Source organism: Dermacentor albipictus, chromosome 1 (assembly GCF_038994185.2).
Source record: "Dermacentor albipictus isolate Rhodes 1998 colony chromosome 1, USDA_Dalb.pri_finalv2, whole genome shotgun sequence".
In the NCBI taxonomy this organism is placed as follows: domain Eukaryota; kingdom Metazoa; phylum Arthropoda; class Arachnida; order Ixodida; family Ixodidae; genus Dermacentor; species Dermacentor albipictus.
In genome coordinates, this window is record NC_091821.1 from 366428203 (window position 1) to 366444344 (window position 16142).

The 16142-nt window shown below is 45.0% G+C and overlaps 1 protein-coding gene across 6 annotated transcripts in view; it reads right to left on the reverse strand.

The window, feature by feature from the left end:
* The window catches only part of msn (serine/threonine-protein kinase msn), a 104355-nt gene that overhangs the window by 57936 nt on the left and 30277 nt on the right, over nt 1-16142 (reverse strand). For 5 of the 6 annotated variants that reach the window (XM_065438579.2, XM_065438577.2, XM_065438580.2 and 2 more), the window contains exons 16-18: nt 10813-11027; nt 7432-7570; nt 3412-3918 (exon numbers count right to left, since the gene is read on the reverse strand). In XM_065438579.2, coding sequence (XP_065294651.1) covers nt 3412-3918; nt 7432-7570; nt 10813-11027 — 861 coding nt within the window. The remainder of the gene's footprint in view (nt 1-3411; nt 3919-7431; nt 7571-10812; nt 11028-16142) is intronic. The other variant, XM_065438582.2, reaches the window with a different exon arrangement.

Here is a 16142-nt window from a genome sequence, read left to right on the forward strand (position 1 = left end):
AAGGAAACAACTCGATCGGTGGTTTCTGAAGGTGCTCTACAAATCTGCGTATCATACTTGGGGTCCTAGCCAATAATGAAGAAGTTGGGTAATTAACCTTAATTACTGAGTTATGGGAAAAACAAAACATTGTCTGAGTGACTATAGGCTATTGTGAATAGTATGCGTTTGGTTAAATTCGCTTCCGACGCGCCTTTCATTTTTAAATTCTTGGCTCAAGCTATGTGGGACACCCTGTATATACTGCCAGATCAATTGCCCGGTACAGCACGCAAAACCGAAACCACAATGAAAACGTCTTATCTTTTCTCCATCAGCCCATGACATCTACCGGAAAGAGCCTAGGTTCCGAATAAAGTCCGACTTTGATACGATCAAGCAAGCACTCAAAGTAGGGAGGTGAGCACATGGTAACGTGATCAAGCATGCATTGGGAGTTCCTTCCTGCTTCTTTTAAACCGGATTGGAAAGGAAGGTGCACGCTGCTCTACTTGCTCCGGTTCGGTCTAGGCTTCCCGTGCCTCTTCCCTTGCAATTTTTATGGCAGATGACATTACGGTAGCTAGTGAGGCACTATGCGTCTCACTAGCTACCGCACCTTTGCCTTTGGCTCAGGTTTGTTCGAACAGCGGTGCATGTAAGTGAGAGATTTTGTTTATATAGGAATTTCACTGTAATTTTATGCACTTAGAGTACAACATCTGTTTGTTCAACCCATTCGATTAATGCAAGTGTCATTTACTCAATTTTCTACAACCATTTGCAAAAAATTCAGTCCACAGATAAATCGAAACAGGCTATGAATAGCTTATGCATGATTAAAAACATATAATAAGACCTACTTCATTTCTCTGTCTACTCAAGAAGAAGAGTTGCGAGAGTTCCAGAAAAGAACACTCTTCCAAGTGTCAACTTCGAAGCCTGAAGCTGCACTTATTTATTTATTATTTATTTATCTTTTGCTCGCCTGTTAACCAACTGTTCCTTTAATGCCAATGAACTACCAAGCACACATTTAGCACAAGCCTCAGTCTCATGAAATCAGTAGGACACTGCTGCATACTGGGTGACACTGCAGAAGACAAGACAATAAAATCACATCATATGATCGCAGAAGAGCCATGCAGAGTGAGAAAGATGATTCAGTGAAGAAGAAATTGAGGTTACTGCACAGAGGACCTTGGTAAGGAATGAAAGTGAGGTTAGTAGCCAAAGAAAAGCAATGTTAGCCAGAGAAAAGAAAGTGTTAGTAGAGGAGGCAAGTAAGAAGAGAGGGAAAGACACACACAAAGCTGTAAAAGTGGTGGGACAGCATAAAAGGCACAATGAATGTGAAAGGACAAAATCACAAATACACAGACACCACTCAAACCCTGGTTGAAACTTTACAAAATATATACACTTTTTATATTGACAAGGAGCAAAGTGGTAGGTGGCATAAGATGCCACTGTACAACGTCATTGTGGACCTTTGTGAGAATTAACTAAGCTACTGCAAGTCGCACGTGCTGCCACTGAGTCTGGGCTGGGCTACTATAGGTATAGCTTCAGTGCTTTAGAGCACTGAAGCTATACGGAGGTGAGCTAGTTTATGCTATCAAGGATGCTAAATGTCCCTTAGTATGAAATAGAAAATGCTACACCCAATACTAGGTGGCTATTCTTATCGTTCTGAATTATCTGCAATGACACGTGGTGCCAGTGAAGGCAATAGGCTGACAAATGACGATCAGATTTGCAGTTTCTCAAGTCGCCTTGACAACTTTGAATGCATCTTCTACTATAGCTAATTTTTAAGCTATCCTTTACATTCTTTTCCTTTCTCATGAGCAAGGGTTGAACTATGCTCAATTCTGAAACGAAATCTCAAAAACAATACATTAAAGGGGTCCTGAACCACCCCTCGGGCTTGGTGAAAGAACACAGTCTGTGGATAATATACGCTGCTTTGAACACCTCAACCAAAATTTGCAGTCGTGCGTGGTGCGTGGAGCTTGCAAATGGAGCACGAAGTATCTTTTTTCTCAAACAATCTTTTTTCAACAGAAGCCTGCTCCTCACTCTTTTCCTAACGCTTTATTTCGTAATATAGCAGATTCCCATATACAGCTGCTAAAGGATAATAGCCGACATCAATCAACAAGGGTGTTTGGTTCAGTGTGCTTCTTCCTACTGTTACTGTGTATATTTACAGATGCAGTTTAATAAGCAATCTGAAGTAAGCAAGAATCTGCTTTCAAATTTCAATAAAAATTGCATACTTCCTGAAGAAGCAGACTCATGTGCTCATGCTCGGAGGCCGCTGTCTATGCAGGAATTAAACTTTGGCTACCCTGGTTATTGATGTCATAGCCGTCACGTCTCGCTAATTTCAAATAGTTCTGAACACTCAACTAGCCTCAAACCATGTGTGACAGCCTTTCAAAATGCGCTAGATGGATGTGGCTACTATCCATCGGTCAAGCTGGTGCAAGAAAAAGCCAATCTGCACCAAGCAACACGGTCAGACTGGAGCATATGAGCGCGAGCATACGCTCATGCCCTGTCATGCATAAAGCAAACGCTGCACATACACAATGCAGCTGCATGTAGGTGTGGTATTACGCAGCGTAGATACCATGGCTGCAACGTGCCCGCTGGCTCAGCGCACTGTGGCTCACTGAGGAAAACCGATTAGATTATGGGGTTTTGCATGCCAAAACCATTTGATTATGAGGCACGCTGTAGTAGGGGACTCCGGAATAATCTGGACCACCAGGGGTTCTTTAACGTGCACCAAAATCTAAGTATACAGGTGTTTTCACATTTCACCCCCACCGAAATGCGGCTGCCGCGACCGGGATTCGATCTCACGAGAATACAATTGGGTTTGCCACATTTGCCTACATTTGGCATGTTGTAGGCCCAAAATCAGAAGTAGTGGCGTCTATGTGAACACTTAAAACCAAATTTCAACTGCGCACCGTGGTGACGTTCAGTAGGCGGAGCGTAATAGGCCCACCCTGCTCTGCCGCAGCTTTCACAGTGCGAGGCATTGAAGGAGGAAAATCGTACGTCACCTTTGACTGCCAATAACTTTGCTTCTTCTGAATGCATTGAAGTACTTTTTGCTGCAACGTACTGCTGAAATAGTCCATTTTAACTTCAAATGCCTTTCTTGACTTCGATAAAAGTGGTTCAGGGCCCCTTTAAGAACTTCCCTTAACACAGGCACAAGAGCAGCATGATACAAGAGAAAGGCTCTGTGTTCCTGCCACCTTAGCACACAAGCTCATGCATGGGAAAAATCAGCCTACTGAACAGTAACGAGTATACACAGTTTGATTTGTGGCGGGTTAAGGCGGATTATAGCCAGTTAAAACTACAGAAAATTAGTCGAGGCAATGGGTCCTCCTGCACTCCCTCACTGACCTTACTACTTGTCTCCTCTCGCAAGAGAGCAGCATCACCACTTGAACTCGTAGAATCGGCTGCTCCCTCACGTTGTAACAGCCTTTCAGGGCTGGGCGTCCCAGCAGAGGAGTTGAGTGATGACCTGACTGCAGGCGATCCTGAGTGTTTCATGAGCCACTCAGCAACTGCTGCTGGATTGCGATCAGCATGGCCTGGGAGTTGCTGCGAATGTTTTCGCTCGGTGGGGCGGCGCACATCCTGCCGGCTGGCTACTTCGGCTGCAGTGGTCGCCGATGCTGACGACTCTTTCCGACGGCCTTTGCTCTCACGCGGCCGCTCTTTGAGTCTGTGCTGTTGCTGGGAGTGACCAGACCGTCGTGGGTGCTCTTCAGAACGTCGACTAGCAGCGCTGGGTGCAGCTGCTGCTGCGCTGCTGGTTGCAGGTAATTTCCCGCGCTCATTTTTTCCAGCAGATGATGAATGCCTCTGTTCATTGCTGCTGCTGCTGCTGTTGTTGCTTGGTATCTGTAAGGTGGCGCCTAGTATTCAGCTTCTCTGTTTTATGCATACGGGAACTAGTACCAGAAGCTACAGGATGCTCCCCAGTGATGTAACAAAGTCAAACTAAAGACCAACAAAATATAATAGTGGCCTCAAGGGTACAAACATTACGATATTTGCACAAACTAAGGTTTCTTTCATTAACTTCACAAGGTGTGAATTTGGATCATGCTAAAAATTTAACACCTCACTCTTTTTCAATATATGAGATACTTTTTGTAAGCAGCCAGTTTATAACAGAAAGCAAAAGCTACACTGCATACATTCTGAGAGTCAACTTCCCAATGCACCATGGGATGCAGCACAGTCTTTAATAGGAAAAAGCTCTTTCACAGTGACAGACATATTGGAGACATCTCCTGGCATTTAAAGTGATGAGGGCTACAGAACGAAATGTAGCCACTGTGGATATGTGGAGTGCTGCTGCTGCGATAGCTTGGCCAAGGTAAACAGCGAAAGAAAGCCAATGCTCTTAGCTTAAAACCCTCTTCTGAATTTATGAACAGATTTTCATGAAACTTGGACTGGTTACTTATTTTGATGTGCTGATTTCAAATAAAGTCACTGGCTGATAATTTGTACATGGAGGGGACTGCCTAAATGTGCAAAATAATGCGTTCACCAGAAATAAGTGCCTTTATTCTACAAATGACCAAAAAAACTTTTCAACGCATCACTGCTCGCATATGTGTTTGCATGTGACCAGTGTCATGCTGTCCCAACAAATAGACAAAAGTATGGTCAGTGCATGCATTAAATCGCCATCCCATCACAACTTAAACAGATGTGAACTGTGCTCCAACAGCCAAATAACTGTGGGTTTCCTTGCAGAAGTCGTTGTCTGGCACTTCCTTTGTTAGAGCCGACATAAAGACTGTATTTGGTGCCGCGAAGCTGTCTAAATTGTCGGTGTCTGAATAAACGGTCAGCGAATGTAATTAGTAATACAAATTCTAACACCCTTCTTTAAAAGCGGTCTGAAAATTACCTGAGCGCTACAATCAAATAGCGAACCAAAACTATCAACTCTTGGGTGAACTGCGCGAGGACAGGACAAGGAAGGAAACAAACACGAGTGTTATGCTTGTTTCCTTCCTTGTCCAGTCCTTGTACAGTGCACTGAAAAGTTGATATGCACCAACAAACTCAGCTAGAAACCAAAACTATGTTTGTGGCATTGACAACAGCCTACCATCAACATTGTTACCACAACATGGCAACAAAGCAAAGTTTCGCAATCATATAAGTTTTCATGTAAGTGCATAGGTTAGCGATGACAATGCGTTGCTTTCATTAGGAAAGCTAATCTAAACAAGGGTTACTTCACATGCTATGCTACCGGCTATAGAGCTGTGTCATGTAGGTCCAAGAGCTCCCTTGTTCAATCGCTATTAGTCACTTCATCAATTTGTCATGCTATGCTAATGGGTAATGAGAAGGAGTGAGACAGCGGCACGAATAAATAGCCAACAAGTTCTACCAGTACTTGAGTCTCTTTTCTGTTAAAGCTACTGGCCGCAGTCATATGCAACGTAACAAGCACAGCGCCAGATGTTGTGTGAGTGGCGAAGCTAGGCCACGCTTGTTGCAACGGACCCGAGTACAAGAGACCTGCATACAACGGACCAGTGTACAACGGACTTTCAGATATAACGGACTATATTTCAGCCTTAGTTTGTTCTAGCTATTTTATTACAACAAAATTTGGTTTTAACGGACTACGCTGCAACGGACTATTGGCTACAGCGGACAAAATTAGTGACAATTTTTTTCTAAATCGGGTGCATAAAACGTACTTTTGCCATGTCGATACAGGCTGACATGCTACTTGCGAGGGTCAGCCGATGATCACGGCTCAATATCGCGTGCGAGAGGGAGGAAGGCGAGGTGGGGGATGGGGGGGGGTTGTGTGGAGGCGAGAGAGGGGGGTTCTACTTTAGCGGCTGCTACTAGACAGTTTTAGTATAGCGTACGCTATTCCATTGCGTACTCTAAAAAATAGCGGGTCGTCACTGCGCATGTGCTGAACGCTAAACGAAATAGCGGGTATAGCGGGCGTGCAACGTAAACGAGTTAGCGTTGGCGTTTTTGCGTGGTTTGCGGAGTTTGCGACTATGAGAATCGACTATGAGAATCGACTATACTCGTGCGCAATGCCATGGAAGTAAGCCTTTCACATAGGTTTCGGTGCGAAAAGAATGCCGAGCGCAGCATCGTGAAGTGTGAAAGCATGCGAGATCGAGCCGACTAGCCGCCGATAGGCACGCAGATTGTGTTGGATACGTGCCAACGAACTACACGCCACTTCAACAGCTGTCAATCTAACCTGCACACATGAACTTAGGACTGATCACATGATGAGCCACCCATTTAAACATACTAGTGGCAAGCATTCTGCAATGGCTTGCAGCAAACTTTCATCACTGCCACACTGCCTAGCCCATCAGGCTTACTTGGCGTTATCAGGCGTCACTGACTAAAGTTACAATTTGGTGTTGAATCGATGCTAATCTATTCGCAGCAGCTGAGTGGCACCCAAAAAGAAAAGCCGACAAACCGCCTTGCAAACAAAAGTGACTGCACAGGATGGCAGCATAGTTGTTTACAGCCGCCATCTTTGTGACACACCATATGGCGGCCTCTCAGTCCTGTCGCCGCTCAAACTTACTGTGATCCTGCAGATTTCAGAATCTTTGACAAGGTGGCAAAATTTTCTACACAATAAATAAATAATTGCCGCAAAACACAGATCCACTATTAAATGGAGAAGCTCATTCGTATTCAGTACAACAGAATGTCACTGATTCATTAATTTCAGAGGGGACGAAAGCACTTGATTAAACATCAATTGTATTGATACAAAAACATCTTCAAGACCTTCATACACATACTAGAACTGAGCTATAATCAGTGCTGGCATACTCATTTGGTATTCCCTTTAGTAAGAGTAGACCGTACGGAATATCTTGTTTCTTTTATGTACCTATGTTATTGATAGCTTGATACATTTTGTTATGCAATGCTAGGAGACAAAGTTTCGTGCTGTATGTGAAGCACAATATCTTTTGGCACAAAATTTGTCAACATTGAATTTTGTGAAAACTTTCTTGATATTTTATATTCAATTCGAAATGTACTATTTGGTATTCGTACACCTCTATATGAAAAGAATAACAAAATGAAAGTCATTTATTTAAGCACACTGGTGCCTGTTCTATGTGCCATAAGTTGATGTCCACTACTCAGTGATCTGGTACATATTAAGAGAAGTGAAAAGACAGGGAGATATCACATTTCTGTCACTGGTGTCAAGGTGCCGCACATATGGATTAAAGGGGACCAGAGTTCATAAAGAGTAAGTAACACCGAAAAAGCATGCAAGGACTTCCAAGGTTAGACATGGTCATAGCCTGTGACCAGACCAGAAGAAAAGGTTCGGCAAAGGCCAAAAATGGGGCAAATAGAAAAAGAGCCAACCCTGCGCATAACAAGCGTGGCATCGTTGCGACCTTCCTCTTCATCAGGAGTCGGAGGCAGAGGCCTGTTGGGGGCCTGGCACAGTGGGTCCTCAGAGGCCAGGCAGCGCAGAGTCTCCTGGTTATAGCCATCTGGAGGTCTGGACAAAACAAGCGTGCACATGAGACCCTTGCGGCATGTGGAAATGCGGGCACCACATCCCATTTACTATCACAGATATCACAGCATACAACTACTTATAGCATTTCACACTTTGCCCATCCCTTCAACTACAGTAAAGCCTCGTTAAACCTTACCCGCTTAAACAGTAGTTTCGTTTTATAAGTAGTAAAGTCAAATCCCCAACTCAGCAGCCATTGAACATAATGTGTTTTGTATCCGCATAAATCGCACCAGCTTCTTGCCTACATGTTGGTTAACATGTACTGTTTCCACTTTTCGTCGCACAAACACGGCGGTGCGTCGTCTCCATCGGGCGGCCTGGCAGAACAACAAGCCTAATAGATCGGAACAACGGCCTCCAAGCGCCCTGTGCGTTTGTGCGTGAAGACACATCAACATCATTTCGGCACCGTGCATGGCCATGCCATAGTGCGTTGTGGCATCGTGCAAACAAGGACTCGCGTTATGCCGAAGCTCGGATGAAAAAGACGCCGGGTACTCGGCATAGAAGAGAAATTAAACGTCATTCGTTCTATCGAACGTGACACGAAGAAGCCGGCGCTGGCACGCGACAGGCATATGCTGTTGACTACGGTGTGTGGCATTTGGAATGCGAACTTGCTTGGCAGCGCTGCTGCGACCGCAGAGAGATGTCAGCTACGAGGTTCGACTTTTCACCATCGTTGCCTCTGGTGCCGAAATGTCGACTAGCGACAGTGATGAGGATGACACGGAAAGCGACAGCACGGGTGATTCAGGCCCGACAGTGGCAGAAGCTGTGCATTACGTCAGCCTCATGAATGCAATCGTCGCGAAGAGAACAGCATCTTGCAATGAAAAAGGCACCCCGCGACTTCTGCAGTGCTACCGCAGGCGTGCACAGAGAATATGTAACGCCAACGAGGAATCTGCCATGCGAGTGTTTGCCGGCAAGAGGGGGCTGGCTGAAAAGCTGGCTCGCAGCTTCAGTAAGTTTGAGGCCACTGTCGTCGCTGCTAGGCCATCGCAGCATCAAACAAAAATAACACTTTTGTTGCGTGAAGTGAATAAATACAGCATGTTTTTCCCCTTCCATCGAACTCTCTCTAGTTCTGTTTTCGACAGGTAAGTGGGCGATCTCAGGCTTCAGTTAAACAGTACTACTTAAGCTTAGTACAACTTTTTCCGAGCTCCGGGCCACTAAAGTTTAACGAGGTTACACCGTATAGTGAAACGTCATTAAACCATAGCTGGCTGAAGCTCGGAATAAGCACGTACTAAACAATACAACTGCTTAACAGAAATAGTGTGACATTGTCCACTTACTTGTTAAAAACGGAACTCGCAGAATGGAGAGTGCGATGAAAGAGCACAAAACCTGCAAAGTTCATTCACTTTGCGCAACAAAGGTCTTATTTTCATTTGATGCCGCCATGGCCTAGCAGCAACGACAGTGGCCTCAAACTCACTTAAGCTGCAAGCCAGCTTTTCCGCCAGCCAACTCTTTTCAGCAAACACGTGTACGAGGCTGACTTAACGCGCAGATTCTGCCACTATGGGGCATGAATCTCACATGCTGTCGCTTTCCATGTTGTCCTCATCACTGTCGTTAGGCGACACTTCGGCAATAACAGAGGAAACGGTGGTGAAAAGTCAAACTTCGTAGCCGACATCACGCGGTCTGCTCCTTCGCATTCCAAATGCCTCACACCGCAGTCAACAGTAAATCCCTCTCCTGTGCCAGCGCCGACTTTTTCGTGCCACATTTGATAGCATGAACAATGTCAAATTTTTCTTCTATGCTGAGCACCCGGTTTTTGTACGAGCTTTGGCATTATGCAAGTCCTAGCTTGCACGACACAACACAGGCCAAAACGCTCTCGGCCACTGGGATGCCTGCCACATGAGCGAAAGACCAGCTGCCAAACCGTTTCCCTTTTCACTACTGTTGGTCGAGAACGCCACATGTGGTTAGCGGAACCACTGGGCGTTACCTCGTGTGGCTTCTGAAATCGTCATAACATGTGCACGCCATCTTGAAGGCCATTAGCCTCAGTCATAGCTCAGCATATGTTTGCAGGCACTACTGGTGAAAGCTATTCTAGAGTCAGACAACCAACCCTTAAAGAAAAGTGCACCTAAAGGATTGTTCCGACCGTGGTTTCACCGCAGTACTGACTGTTTAAACACCGTGTGTTAGGTCATCAGCCTTCAGCATTGCCTGCTTCCCATGATAATAGTGCCGGTTGCGAACGCCATTTCACGACTCTTGTTCACAACTGAGAGGAGGGCCATTGCGCTGGGAGCTTGAGCCATTCCGCAGGTATCTAGTAAAAGAGGCAATACTCTGGCACAGCGTCTAGATGTTGATGTGGCTTCACCCTTCCAAGCGCCTTCTGCATTTGCACTTGGAGGCTGTTCTGATCTCCGAGACTCATTGTTCCGCTGTGCCAACCTACCACCCTGATTGCACAATGAAATGTGGAAACACTACGTGTTAATCGATTCGTGCGCGATAAGCTGATTGTTTATGCAGATACAAAATGCATTATGTTCAATGGCTGCGGATTCGAGGATTTGACCTTACTACTTTTAAAATGAAACTGCTGTTTAAGTGGGTACAGTTTAACAAGGTTTTACTGTATAAAGAAAGTGCAACAACCTTTTCACTACAATGAATTACTTAGTGCTCGACAGTACTATGTAATGAATTGATGATCGGATAGTCTGAACTACCTGCACAGGTTAATGAACTAAATTGGGTTGCCAAAGTGGGTTCTGCAGAACTGCGATATCCCACAAAAGGCAGTTTAGTTGTTATTTGCCAAATCAAGAGCTTGAAGGCCTAAAGTAGGATAGCTTCAGATAGCACATCCTAATTTCAATTGCCTTGGTTGTTGATGACAAATTAGTCACCCAGAAGCGCAATAGATTGTTTGGTGTTAATCTATAAACTTCTATAAACTCTTGACAATTCTTGTTAAATGATGTATGTATGTTGATGGCACTTCCTTTATCTGGTTTTATTTTAGCGTTTCAAATGTAGCTCCGTTTTCTAGCTGCAGTGGCACTGCAAATGCAAGACACAAATTTGGAATGTGGAACCCTATTCTAAAAAAGCTTTTATGTACGTGGGTTACAAATGCAGAGCTCTTTGGCATTCGAAACATATGGAGTTGCTGGTGTAAACCTCTGATAAAAAAGCTGGATGATGGAGTGCTAAATAAAAAGGACACTTACAAGGGCCTCGGTGGGTCTGACGCCAGTAGGGTGCCATCATTCTGAATGAGGCCATCGTCCTCATCAGAGTCGGAGCCTACATCGGCTGAAGCAGGTGGCCTGGGCTGGGCACCGTTGAGCCTCTGTGATGGTGCCAGGCGGGCTCCGTTTGAGCCCCGACCCCCCGCACCCCCCAGGGCAAGCTCATTCAGCTGCTGCGCTAGCACTTCCAGCTCCTGCAGGAAAAGGCAGCCTGCCATCACAAAGTAGCACAGGGAGGGAGAGAGAAAAGGAAACACAGGGGGAAGGGGCGCAGGTCAATGAAGCGAAAGCCTGAATGGCAAAACTGAAATTTGAACGATGCGGTTTTATGCGCAAAAACCAAAGTTACGAGTCACGCTGCAGTGAGGGGACTCCCAAGTTAATTTTGACCACCAGGGCTCTTTACCATGCACTTAAATCTAAGTTCACAAGTGCTTTTGCATTTTGTTTGCACTGATACGTGACCACAGCTGTCGCAAATCTAAGCCGCAACCTCGTGCTTTGCAGCACAATACCATAGCCACTAAGAAGTGGCAAAACTGATGTATACAAACCAGGGGTGTGCGAATATCAAACTTTCAGTACTGAAACAATCGGGGAATACCATATTTACTCGTATAATGAACCCACTCACATAATGAGAACACACCCCACTCCAAAAGTTAAAAGTAATATCCATTCAATTTATTTCGGTGAGATTGTCAGTGCTGTCGACAATTGCAATAATGTAAAATCATGCCATTACACTTTAAACAATGACGCAAAAATGCCTAAAAACAGTTTTAAGAACCATGCTAAATAGTCGCCGTTGACATCAGCATGAACGACGTGGGTCACAACTTAAAGATGGCACCTTTTTGTCTTAGAGCGCCATCTGCTGAATGCAAAAGAAACCTCCTTGCTTATAGCATGGCCTCCCAGATTTGCAAGCGTCAGCTGGTTTTGCTCAGGCTGTGTCATTTGCTGCACTCCACAGCAAAAAAAGTGCAATGAGCCGCGCATGCCCAGCTACCCTGAGAGGTTGTAATTAGCCGAAGCACACGGTGCCAGCAGAGGCAGTAGGGGTAGAAAACAGACCGCACGAGATGTCAGCTTGTGCATCGGCTCTTCTTTTGGCTTTTGCAGAGCATTTTCACAGCCAATGAGAAGAAGCACGGCCCGGAGCAGTGACAGCGGCAGCCGCGCTCAGACTACACCTACGGCCACTTCCACTGCCCTTAAAGCGCGCTTATTGTTTTGCTTCTAAACGGGTGTGCCCACATTCCTCACCTCCACAGCACGATGGCGGGAGTTGGGAAGGGAAACCTCGCTGGCGAGCGCAAAGCATTGTGCACAATGTGAGCATAACTTTCGCTTCCACCGCCGGCATCGCAGGCTCAGGCAACGCCAGGTGTTTGTGCCGTTGCCTTGTTTATACGCAGAATTCAGTGCAAACAGAGGAAATATCGATGTCACTGCCTAGTTTGTCCATAGAATTGCGATCACAATACAATATTTGGGATGCACAGGCAAAAAAAGGCATCACGATTATGAGGTACGCTGTAGCACGAAACTCTGAAATCATTTGGCCACTCAGGTTTCCCTAACGTGCACCTCAATCTAATTACATGGATGACTACGACAGGTTTCTGTGGGTGGGTCGCGCTATTTCTTGCTTCATGCCGTGCCACAATGGTGAAATGCAGAGACTGAAGCAAACGCCTATACCAGCTGGAAAAACTGCTTCGAAACTGGCTCACAAAATGATAAACATACCTATACAGCATGCAAATTTCGAAATACAGTGCATTTCCAGCACATATTCTTTTGCCGAGACATTCCACTTCGACATACTCACTTGAACGTAGCAAGTGTATGTCTGCAGAAAAAAAAAAAGTATTTGAGAAAATAGGCTCTGGCATGCAGTTTGCCTTCGTATACCTTAAGCCGTCATTTTCAAATGAGTAAACTATATAGCAGTGAACAAACATTCTTTTCTCGCTTCATCCAAGCTACAGCAACAGTACCAAAGTGCCCGAAAGCCTCCACGACGCCACGGTTGCAAGCGCCGCGGTGCAAAGGAGGAGCTGGTCACGCCCACCTCTGGAATTGCGTTCTCTCCGTGCAATTGGGACGACCAGAGGAAAACTAGCTGACCCGCGCATATCTCAGAGGTTATGCTTTTAGCACCATGCAAACAAGGCAACAATCAACGTAAATTCACTGTCATTCCATTGCCGCTTCTGTTCAAGTTTTGCAGAGAACCTTTTTGGGCACCTGCTGCATAAACTATGATGGGCTGGCGGGTTAGCGATACAGGCAGTTGTAAACTCAAGGTCGTTGAACATGTGTTGGAGCAGGGGAACCGTTCGGCTGGACTGCATTTCGGCATCAATCTGGTGTGTGTACGCTACTGGTGAAAACAAGAGGATGAGCTTGGTGCTGCAAAAAAGGATCACAGTGCATTTCGAGGGTCAAAACAAGGCAAGTTTCTTCTTGTGGAGAACGGAAGTTCTGGAATATCTCAAGACCGCATTTCGATGGGGGCAAAATTCATAAGCGCCCGTGCACTTAGATTTAGGTGCATGTTAAAGAACCCCAGGTGGTCCAAATTTCTGGAGACTTTCACTTTACTGTGCCTTATAATCACATCGTGGTTTTTGCATGTAAAACCCCATAAAGTTTTTTTTTATATGTAAAGGGGCTCCAGAGTGAAAGCTGTACAATGAATGTCCCACGAGCCACTTCAGAACCACATGCGTGCTGGAGCCAAAAAACGTGGCTTTCTTGCTAGCAATTTTAAAGCCAGCAGCGGTTGGACAATGAGATTCATGCACTGAAATGGGCTGTGCCTTAGAAGGTGCACGACGTTATGCCAACGCTTGCCGGCAGACTGTGAAATGGAGACAACGACAAAGAAGCAGCAAGTGACTTCAATAAGAGTGATGAAAGTACAGTTGTGAGCACCATTGCACCAACAAATGGCCGGGTAGATACCTGAATAAAAAAAATTGGTTACATATGTTGTGCAAGCACTTTTACTTAAAAAGTAAGGTTTTTAATAGTGAGTTTCTTATCTGCATCATGATATGAAATTTCAACTCTAATAAATCTGTCACAACTTTTTTTTTTCTTCTCCAGCATAAGGAACCTTTCCCCAAAATTGATAACATTTCTGGGGGGGGGGGGGCAAACAAGGCAGGTTCATTACACGAGCAAATACGGTACTAAAAATGAAGTGTGAATCTTATAAACAATTAGGGCACTCGAACCCCGAACACTTCACAGGAGTAAAACCCTCAACCTTTGGTGGGAGTTGAACCCATGACCTTTGGTGTTAATGAAGGCAAAATTAATTAAGGCACTCTAACCCACGACCTTCGGTGGGACCAAAATTCAATGGTACGAAAATTGATGGTGCCACCATTGATGGTCGAACCCATTACCATTGGCAGCAGCCAAACTCAATACTTTCGGGGAACTCAAAACCACAACCTTTGGTGAGAGACAAGTAATAGAAAGTAACAACACATTTGAATGAGAATGTGGAGTATCTTAATGAACGTCTCATTAGCCCCCAGACTTTCACCTTGGTCTTCTTTAGCGTATGCTAAAGTGACTGGACTTTTTCACCAATCAAAAAACAGGAAAAAAAGAGGCATGTTTACTGCACTACAAAAAAATTATACTTTGTGGTAAACAAATTCTCTAGTACAACACTTTTGCTTGACAGTACCATAATTGCAGTTTAGTGTCATGAAGGAAAAGCAGCTCTGGGGAGCAGCAATTACCCTCCTGCATGTTACAATTATTTCATTCACCGAAAAGGCCCCATGACAGTACCCCCTTTTTACTTTTGATATGCTTCACTGCACAACATTATGGTTCACCGCAATACATACTCTATTCATTGCATAGCATGGCTGTACCACGGCGAAGCTGACTACAATGAACTAAATATAGCGATTTTGGGAGGCTCAAATATATTGAATGCTATAAGCATCTTTCATATAGAATCAAATACAGTAATACTTTGTTAAATCAAAGTAGTAAAAGCCGGAAAAATTTTCAAGATAGGCGAATTTTTGAGATTAGCAAAGTTGCAGAAATTGCAGTGAAAAGTTTTTTTCAAAAGAATTCACTACTGACCACCTTTTCAACTAGAGCTTCTGAAATGGCTTTTCATAAAGGTTCACAAAAAAAAGAGACCTACCAGAGATATCAACCAGTTCTGTTTTTCAAGGCACTGCTGTTTTGTTCTGTGCATAATAGCTCCGTAAGGCTGGTCTGCTTCACAGTAGCACTTTGACCTAGAAAGGCGTCCTTGAGCTGCTCCACACATCGCATGAGCTGATCGTTCTCACCGCTGCACTAAACTATATTTCACAGGAAGCAAAGCATGTTTTTGCTTTGACTGGTTACATATGTTGTGCAAGCGCTTTTACTTAAAAAGTAAGGTGAGTTTCTTATCTGCATCATGATATGAAATTTCAACTCTAATAAATCTGTCGCAACTCGAAGAAGTGGCTGTCCAGTTGGATGAACCAGATGACCAGCATGTCGATGTAGAATTCCCAGACACCCTACAACTACAGGACGTCTGCCGGACTGCGTGAGGCCACGTCCCTTGCCTTGGTAAGAGTCGGTGTGCTGACACTGACATGGCTGGGCTTGATTGTCCGGGTCATCAATTTGTGGGAGGTGGCCGCAAAGAGGTAGCTGCCATAGCTACAATTTATTTAAGCCTACCAGCCACGGTGGCGCGGGGTCTCAGGAGTAGCCGACAGTGCGGCCGCTCAGGTCAAGCGCACTAGAGTTCTATTCTCGCGCCACCTACACGCGGGCCCTCTTCTTCGCCGGCTTTGGAGGCAATAGTCGCGCTGCTACAGATCTAAAGATTTCCAGTGTGTTTTAAAGGTCACAGTTCTTATCTGCAGGGTGTCAACATTGCACGGGCAGGATTACTTGCCGGTGGCGGCGCAGAGTGGAGTTTTGCGCAAGAAGACGGCCGGGAGTTTACCTCGGCATTGGTTTAAGCTTGGCTTAAGTTTACCCTTTGGTAACTTCCCCTCCCTGGCGAGCAGTTTTATCAGGACTGTGAAATTGGAAAACAGTTGTTACGAAGTAATTTCAGCTCCCCCTCCAACTCAGTTACAGTAAGGTTTAACAGCGAAAGCTGTGATGTGATAGGCACTTTGTGTCATAACATTGCAGCTATCCATCCTTTCAGGGCGGGCACCTTATGATCGGAACATAAAAAGAGTCAGGACAAAGTGTGTCCCATACCCTGCTAATGGATTCAATTTCACAACACCTATTTCCTTTTGTTT